Source organism: Octopus bimaculoides, chromosome 11 (assembly GCF_001194135.2).
Source record: "Octopus bimaculoides isolate UCB-OBI-ISO-001 chromosome 11, ASM119413v2, whole genome shotgun sequence".
In the NCBI taxonomy this organism is placed as follows: domain Eukaryota; kingdom Metazoa; phylum Mollusca; class Cephalopoda; order Octopoda; family Octopodidae; genus Octopus; species Octopus bimaculoides.
The window spans coordinates 74,773,982-74,783,936 of record NC_068991.1 but is presented as its reverse complement, the minus strand read 5'-3'; the positions used below and the strand labels follow the sequence as shown (position 1 = coordinate 74,783,936).

The following is a 9,955-nucleotide window of genomic DNA, read 5'->3' as shown; positions in this document are numbered from 1 at the left end:
ATATATATATATATATATATATATATATATATAAAATTCCTTGTCTTGCAAGTTATTTGGTTACCCTACTAGTGCTGGTGCTATGTAAAAAGCATCTAGTCAACACTGTAAAATGGTTGGCATTTGAAAGGACATTCAGCAGTAAAAACGATACCATATAAAAGAACCGAGTCTACTCTACAGCATAGTTGGTGTTAGGAAGGGCATCCAACTGTAAAGCTCCTGCCAAAATGGATACAGTAGCCTGGGGTAGTCTTCTACCTGGCCGGCTCCTGTCAACCATCCTACCCATGCATGCATGGGAGACAGACTTTAAACAATGATGAAGATGATGATATATATATATGAATAGTCACTTGAAACTCTTCATAACCATTTGTGAAAATTGTTTTCAGCTTTAATAAACAGCATATTACTCAACCTTTGGTATTTTCCCACCTTATTTTGCATCTATGCGCCTGCTCTTGTGTGTGTGTGTGTGTGTGTGTGTGTGTGTGTGTTGTGTTAGTGTTTCCTTGTGTTACTACATTACCTCATGGTACCATGTGTACTGGGTGCATATTATCATTAAACCTCCAAGCAATTCAGTAAAAAATGATTGCTACAATAAATACCCAACTTAAAATAAGCACTAGGGATGATTTAATCATATAAACTATTCAAGATATTGCCCCCAGCATTGCCAAAGTTCAATAACTTGAGACAGATGAAAGAAAAGAAGTGTGTGTGTGTGTGTGTGTGTGCTTACACACAAACAAACATGCATCCATTTCTCCACAAATATATATGTTTGTATGTGTTTTTTTCTTTTCTGCCTATAACACAAAATGCTTATAATCCTTAATTATCAGTGCATGCATTATTAATTGCGTAACCCATTCATAAATTCTTAAGTAGATTCGGTCTCCATCGCTTCTCATAACAACCAATTGTGCAAACAAGCAAGAATGAATCTGATAAAATATACAAGTAAATAACAAATAAACTATAACAACAAATATCTCTTTAATCCATTATTAACTGCTTAAATGCTAATTAACGAAACATCACTTCCTACCACTGTTCATAAACATCCAGAGTGCAAAGAAACAACCAAAACAATCCAGTAAAAAGAAAAAGAAAGGCTATCTGCCACACAAAGAAAACAAAATGGTGAAAAATAGAAATCATTTGATTAGCTAATTAATTACGTACTTCCAATGTGATCGTTTACCATCTTCTAAATATGGTTAGCAACACATGTGAAGCATGAAGCAAACATAACTGGACAGAAAGTGAAGCTAATATTCTTATAAACACTGTTTCGATCTTCTCTCCACCACCACCACCACCACCACCACCGCCGCAGCTCCCAACCCACCTCATCAACAAATGGTGGAAAAACGATGCTAACATCTGCAACAAAATCACTGCAAAATCTTGTTTTGCTTGCTTGTAATAAAACAGCAAGATAAGATGGAAATAAAAGCAATCCCCAGTTGTTTCATAGAGTGTACAAACATCATTACCATCATTTTACATCTGCTTTCCATGCAGTCATGGGTTAGATAGTTCATCAAATTTTATCATCATCATCATCATCATCATCATCATCATCGTTTAACGTCCCCTTTCCATGCTAGCATGGGTTGGACGATTTGACTGAGGACTGGTGAACCAGATGGCTACACTAGGATCCAATCTGATTTGGCAGAGTTTCTACAGCGGGATGCCCTTCCTAACACCAACCACTCAGAGAGTGTAGTGGGTGCTTTTATGTGCCACTGGCACGAAGGCCAGTCGGGCGGTACTGGCAACGGCCACCCTCAAAATGGTGTATTTTATGTGCCACCTGCACAAGAGCCAGTCCAGGGGCACTGGCAACGATCTTGCTCGAAAGTCCTTACACATGCCGTGGGCACAAGTCCCAGAAAGGCGACGCTGGGCACAGGTGCCATTTTTCATCTTATTCAAATTTACTTCTCTCATATGTATGATCAGAGGATCATACCTCACACATACATTTGGCATGGCTTGTATGGTTGCATACCATTCCTTACAGCAACCCACTTAACCCTTTCAATACCAACCCACCTGTGATCGCCCCCAGGTTCTATGACAGGAACTTACTGTTTTAAAGTTGTCTAAATTATAATCTTCCATCAAAATTTTATGCTAATTTGTTCCAGACCCCAGCTTAATAATGAGAAAGTTATTTTACTTTCCAACAGGCCAACATGTGAGTGGATTTGGTAGACAGAAACTAAAATTAGCCTGTCATACATGTGTGCGCACACACACGCATGTGTGTGTGTGTGTTTCTGTGTTTGGTTCCCCACAATGGTTTAACAACCAGTGTTGGTTTGTTTACATCCTCATAGCTTAGCAGTTCAGCAAAAGAGACCAGTAGAATAGTACCAGGCTTTAAAAAAAAAGGAACTAAAAAAAAAGGACTAAAAAAGGAGTAGGATTATTGCATTCAACTAAATACTCTTCAAGGTGATGCCCCAACATGGCCACAGTTTAATGAATGAAACAATTAAAAGAAGCCTGTTGTACATGTGCATATATGTGTGTGTTCGTTTTCTTTTTAAGCCTGATACTGTTCTATTGGTCTCTTTTGCTGAACTGTTAAGCCATGAGGATGTAAACAAACCAGCACTGATTGTTAAACCATTGTGGGGAACAAACAAAGAAATGACATACACATACACACATGCACATGTATGATGGGCTTCTTTAAGTTCCTTTCTACCAAATCCACTCACAAGCCGGCCCAAGGCTGGAGTAGAAGATGCTTGTCCAAGGTGCCACGCAGTGGGACTGAACCTGGATCATGTAATGGTAGAAGAAAAAGAGTCCGTTTGACCCCAAATTCAATGTCTAACTATAAAAGAAGGAAGTTGAAAATGGTAACAGGTCCAAGAACTTCTAAGTTCTTGGACCTGTTAGAGCCACAGTAATGAGGCTTTTGGAGGAGGAAGTAATTGCTTTCTTGTATTATTGTCTTAACCCATTCATTACCAACCTGGCTGAAACCAGTTCTGGCTCTGTAGTATGAATGTCTTGTTTCCATAAGTTTTGAATTAAAATCTTCCACCAAACCTTAGTCACAATTTATGTTCCTAACACTAGCTTAATGATAACTAAGTTATTTGACTAAATTCTTTGTTATATTTAAAATTAATTGAAAGAAACACAGAGCATCTCAAAATAAATACGGTAACGAAAGGGTTAAGACTCGACTAAAGACTGAAACTATGTCACAGTGTAACCATTTCCAAAGTAATTTGACTCAACAGAAATTATATGTCAGCAGAAACAAATAAGGAAATATTTCATTCAGTTGTTTCATGAATATTAGATGCTAAGATACAAAAACCAAATATTGTTTTATTTCAATGCGTGAAATTTGTCAACGCTAAATGAACACAAGTGACATTTCAATGAATATTTACGAAAAAGCAATCATAATTTAACGGTAATTTACATTAAATATTAACATCCACTAAAAGAGAAAACTAGGAAGCAATAACCGAAAAAATGAAACAATAAAAATAGGATAACTATTTATGCAATAAAATTATTCAGCAATTACTTATAGATTTCCAAATAAAACCACCACAAATAGTTTAATGTTTTTTTCAAACTTTTGCCTTAATATGTTAAGTGTTTCTAACGAAAACCTGTTTGAAATATTATTTTTTTTCTTTGTTGTTATGTAATTTATATTAAACTTGTGAACTTTAACCTTTTAACGAGCTTTCCTTCTTACAAAGATATTTTGAATAATTCAAAAATAAGCAATTCTGCATCATACATAATTTAGCTATTTTTCCACTTCATTTTATATTATTTTAGTCAATCTTTTGATTTTCATAATTCCACCTACTAAACCACAATATCTTTAAATTTAGACATCATGTAGACCAACATTATCCATCATCAATTTTACATCTGTTTTCTTCCATACTGGATCTTTTCCAGCACATTTTATTTTATTCTTTATTTATGGCTATGAGGCTACGATATGCAATAAAGATGTCGATCCTTTGACACACAACCTATCTGCAACGATGAGACATATTGGTTAGTGCAGACTTATAGTATCAGACATTGTAGGACAACTTAAAAAGTGTTAAAGCATTTCAAGTAGCATGTTGACTTGCAATCATGAATGAAAATTAACATTTATTATCTAGACGAATCCTCCAGTGTGCACATACTGTAGGAGACCAAGGTCATTCCTTACCAAATAAAACAAGAAAAGATGGAAATGAGCTCACCAATTTCTGTTATGTATTCCAGTGGCACAGTCAGGTTTGCCTTCAAATCTATATTTCTAATGGTTTTGATTTCTATTGTAAGACTATTGTAAATCGAGCATGATGTATGATCTAGCATGTTTTTAAATCTATTACGATTAATTCTTTCAACAAACAAATTATTTTGATCTTGACTTTTCTTGCAATTGACTTCAAAGTTTATCATTTCTTTTTTTTTTTTTTTTTGAGAGGAAAGGCTGGTACATATCAGGTTGCCATTTATGGGCAAAGAAGGACAATCTTTTTCCATTGATTTTAAATATAGTTGAGATTTTATATTTCTTAAAATGTGGACCAGTATGTGCTAAGTAATGCATACCACCCAATATTCTAAAGTATTTTTATTTGATACAAAAATATTTTATTTATCAAATAATTGTGTTTGTTACACCACACTACATTCATGTAAATCATTACTGGATACATTAAGGAGTTGTACAATCTAAGAATAGCTTTGTTATTCCCAAATGGCCGTATTTTAAAAGTAATCCCTATCAATCATGACATTTTACTGGCTCCTTCCTCAACGTGATTCTTCCAGCTCAGATCTTCATTAATTGTTACACCCCAAAATTTAATGCAATTAACCCTTTTTACAGGGGAACCATTTATCATTACTTCATTTACCAAATCAATATTCTTCTGTGCTGGCTTAAAAACAACGGAATTGGTTTTATCAATATCTAATGACAGTCTATTAAGTCTCAACCATTCCATAACATCATTCATAATGTCGTTCATAGTAGAGATCAGTTCTCCAAGGGACCAGCCTCATACATAAATACTCATATCGTCAACAAACATAAGAATTTCACTTTTTTTTTTTATTTATAATATTAGGCAGGTCATTTATCATCATCATTATCATCATTATTGTTTAATGTCTGCTTTCCATGTTGGCATGGGTTGGGCAGTTTGACTGAAGTCTGGCAAGCCAGGAGGCCGTACCAGGCTCCAATCTGATCTGGCAATGTTTCTACAGCTAGATGCCCTTCCTAATGCCAACCACTCTGAGAGTGTAGTGGGTGCATTTTACATACCACCAGCACAGGGGCCAGTCAGGCAGCACAGGGCCAAGCACAGACCCCCTGTAGAACACCACAGTTTACATTGTCTTCCCCTATTCTACAAGTAGCTTCTAAAAAGTTCCAATTGTTTACCTCTTATCCCTATGACTTCCAATTTTTTCAGTAAAATGTCATGTGGTATAGTATCAAATGCCTTACTGAGATCAATGAAAACTCCCAACATTATTTCATTTTTATCTGTTGTTGCGTACAACCTATTCATCAAACAGCCCAAGTGTTGCAGTTTTTTGTAATTTCATTCACTACATTTAGCCTCTTGAGATCAGCTTTCTCCCCTTCAATGTATTTCTCAAGTCTTACTCTTTCACAGATTTCTACCACTTGGACTACTGGACATTTCTTTCCCCATTATTCATTCTCCATACAGACCATGCCTGCACAAATGTGTTATTTCTCTTGCACAGCGCATCCAATTCCTTTTGTACCCTGTTTTACTCTCACCACATTTATGCCTTACCGTTCATGCACACTGACATCACACCTCTGGTGGAATCTGCTCAACTCTTTTCTTTCCAGCTTTCCTCATTTTTCTTTCATTCAGTGCTTTCAATGGTCATTCATCTCTACAGTTAATTAAATCACAAAGGTAACAGAAGCAATCAGCTACCTCTGCAAAGCCTTTGAAACATTTTAAAGAGTTTATTTCATGTGTGTCCTAGAAGCAATCAGCTACCTTCGCAAAGCCTTTGAAGAATATTAAAGAATTTATTTCATGTGTTCAGATGTTTCCAAGATGGCTGAAAAAATGTTGATATTGGCAAATGTTCCGGGAGATCTGCAACCAGCAGAATTGAGAAAAACATCGCAAATATGTGTGCAGCTGTAAGGGGAAATCGTCAAATCACTTAGTGTTCAGTTCAGTCATTTATCACAGAAGATTTTGATATGAAACGCATGTCTGCCGAGTTTATGCCAAAACTACTTTCAGCTGACCAAAAAGACTGTCAGGTTTCAGTTGCACAAGATCTCCTTGATTGTGTCAAAAACAATGAAAACTTTTTGAAAACATTTTGTAAGCCTCTGAGCAGGTATTGCCAAGCTTTTGGCAAAATTTGATGCAGGTTTTCTGCTCAACTTCCTCTGTCATGGTCAATGCAATGATCACACACTACACACATTCCTTCCAAGCACTGCTCTAAACACTGGAAGTGAGCTAGAATGTTAAAACTTAGTGTGCATATACAGCAGAGCTCAAGGTCAGTCTGTGCCAAGTGGCTTCACTCTGTGTGCTTTAGCTTCATTACTATGGCAACAATCTTTCTTGTGCATTTAGTGACCTTTCAGGCTCTTACTCTGATGCCATTAATTCCTAGTTTAAGGTGAATGGTACATTCTTCACTAAACAAAAATGTAGTATTCACAACTAGTTGCCTATATCATTTCTTGTTCACCTGCTTGAGAGGTAATTAGTTGGCTGGCAGCATTCCTACAGCCAATGGTTGCAGGGGGTTACCATATTTGCATCACAGAACTCCAACAGCTTGGATTCTTCTTCATTCCTTGTACCATGTCCTCAGTCACCATATACACTGGAATAAACATTATTATGGTCTTGCCCAAAATATGTTAAAGATACCATTTGTGATAAAGAAGACACTATCTATCGTTGCTGAGGTCATCTACAAAAGGGGCTCACAGAAACAGCCCTTTTATTTGTCTGTCAGACCTGATCAAGACACATATGCAGATCACTGCAATTTTACAAAATTTGCTTTGTTTTTTAATAAGTTAATTTCAAATTTTTATTTAACTGTTACTAAATTAGCAAAAATTGTATTATTAACTCTAAGAACAATTTGTCTTTAATAAACCAAAAATGTTATAACATTTCAAATATCTCAGGTTTTTCAGAACACTTTTTCCTTGTTAATTACAACTTATTCAGACTGAAATAAACTGAAGACAACATTGCTAATTAAGCCATTTATAATACTAATTGAATAAAGTTAACAAGTTGAATAGTCTCCAAATTTTTCCATGACTAAAAATATATTTTAAAGGTGGAGGGCAAACAGAGAGTTTGAGTGAAAGTAGCAGCATCCGTAAAGATCTTTTGGAATATAGGAATCTGTTAGTCTTGGAGTTGTGATTGCTATGACTGATGGCCAGCCAAATGTCTGTAGGAAAGATAAATGTGGTTCAGGATAGAAGTGGGGAAGGGGAAGGATCTGGTCTGAATGCCTGCAAAAGAGTGGACTAACAACATCAAAGAACCAAGTGTCGGGATGCAAAACTGCCACCTTGTTGTTACCTATCTCTTACTTATAATATCGTTTGGTATGTAACAGACGAGGGAGAAACACAATAAAATTAGGGTTCATAATAAGAAAAATAAGGTAAAAACAACATAGTACATTATGGTTAATAAGTTCACTTTCCAAACCATATTGCATCAGGTTCAATCCTATTGTGTATGCAGTACATGGGCCCGGTGTTCTCTGCTACGGGCAGAGTAACACTGAAGTGTTACTGAGTAAAACTTGGTAGAAAGAAACAGACTGTTGAAGGAACCATTCCTAATCTGTGTATTTTCTGCTTTAACACCACTGCATGGCCCTTGCAAGCCTTTAGTAGAGCCAACTCTGTTGCAGGCAGTCAGGCCAGGGCTGCAGTCTAAGAAGAACTTCTCATCTTCCTCACTTCAGGTTCAAGGCCCTGAAAAGGGTCATTTGCCCTTCCTCCTATGATTAAGTAATAAAAAAAACTAAATTAAGCACATGAAAGCATGCTTATGGGGTTAAGAGGTTTGTTTGGCAACACCATAGCTTTGAGATCGATTTCATTGCATGACACCTTGGGTGAGTATCTTCTACTAAAAGCTTGGACTGACCAATATTTATGAGTGAAATTGGTAGTTGGAAACTGCAAAGAAGCCTGCCATGTGAGTATGTGTGAGCATGCATGTATGCATGTGCATGCGTTCACACATAAATACATGTATGTATGTATGTATGTATGTATGTATGTATGTCATTATTTAGTTTTATTTCAAGATTTCTTGCCAATAGAGAAAGAACTGGTTTCTAACCTAGATCCAAGGTTCCTTCATTGGAATTTCAACATCAACAACAGGATATCTTTGTTTTTATTTATTTATGTATGTATGTATGTATGTATGTATGTATGTGCAGATTTGTACATTGTATGTATGCATTCTCATGCATATAGTTGCATATCTAGACATGCTCATATATATTTAAATGATAAACTTCTGAAAAGTTTTACAGATTTTTACAGTTCCAGTGATGATTGGATCAGCAGTCTCCGAATCAGCTTTCTCCTTTCTGGTTTTGAGAAGCCTAATTTCTCAAGATTAGGGAAAGAATAATAATAATGGTTACAAATTTTGACACAAAGTTGGCAATTTCCAGGGAAGAGAATAAATCAATTATATCAACCCCAGTGCACTGGTACTTATTTTATCAATCTCCGAAAGGATGAAAAGCAAAGTTGCCCCTGGAGGAATTTAAACTCAGAACGTAAAGTCAGAAGAAATGTTGTTAAGCATTCTGACCAGTAGGGTAAAGATTCCATCAGCTCACTCCCTTGGGAAGGGAAATAATATTCTTTTCTACTCTAGGCACAAGGCCTGAAATTTTGGGGGAGGGTGCCAGTCGATTAGATTGACCCCAGTACGCAACTGGCACTTAATTCATTGACCCCGAAAGGATGAAAGGCAAAGTCGACCTCAGCAGAATTTGAACACAGAACATAACGATGGGCGAAATACCGCTAAGCATTTCGCCCAGCGTGCTAACATTTCTGCCAACTGACTGCCATAAAGAGAAATAATATTCTTTTCTACTGTCGCTAAGCATTTCACCTGGTGTGCTAACGTTTCTGCCAGCTCGCTGTCATAAAGAGAAATAATATTAAATTGTTGTTTTGCATTACCTTTGGGTGGCGAAGCAGCAGTATTTGAATCCCCAGCAGACGGGTTCGTATTGAGTATCGTCAGGGCATAATGTGGAGGTAACGATGCTTTACAAAGTGCTGTGATGAATGCATCCCTGGCTGTATTAAGGGACATCTTTCCGCAAAGACTTGCGTATATCTGTTGTGACTTTAATATGGATTCAGTTGCACTCTCATCAGTACTGTAATGAAGAGAAATTAACGAGAAACATTAATGAGTATCATTGCATATAGAACTGAAACATGAGACATATCCTGAAGATGTGTGTGTATGTGTGTGTGTATACAAGCACACGCATACATTCTCACTACCATTATCATCATATGCTTGTTTGTGTATTATAGCACAAGTTAACAATCTACTCCGAGTTTTAATCCAGGCTAAAGTGTTCACAACCGAGTCATAAACAGCCCCATCTGTGTTGAAACTGAGTAGGTTGTGAACCTTTGATTATAATAACCATATCTGTCCATCTTAAGAAAGCTTACCCAGTTTTATATCAGATAATGTTTGAACCGTGTGAAATATATTTGTTGAGGTGGTGAAGCATGACCTTCGAACGTTGGGCCTCACAGAGGCAATGACAAAAGACCGAGACCTCTGGAGGTATGCTGTGACTGAGAAGACCCGGCAAATAAAGTGAGTCC

General features: G+C 36.6%; 1 protein-coding gene across 1 annotated transcript in view; it reads right to left on the bottom strand.

The window, feature by feature from the left end:
- LOC106883236 (protein MON2 homolog) overlaps nucleotides 1-9,955 on the bottom strand; it is a 690,047-nt gene that overhangs the window by 591,330 nt on the left and 88,762 nt on the right. Inside the window, exon 13 of the mRNA XM_052972014.1 lies at nucleotides 9,287-9,494. Coding sequence (XP_052827974.1) covers nucleotides 9,287-9,494 — 208 coding nt within the window. The remainder of the gene's footprint in view (nucleotides 1-9,286; nucleotides 9,495-9,955) is intronic.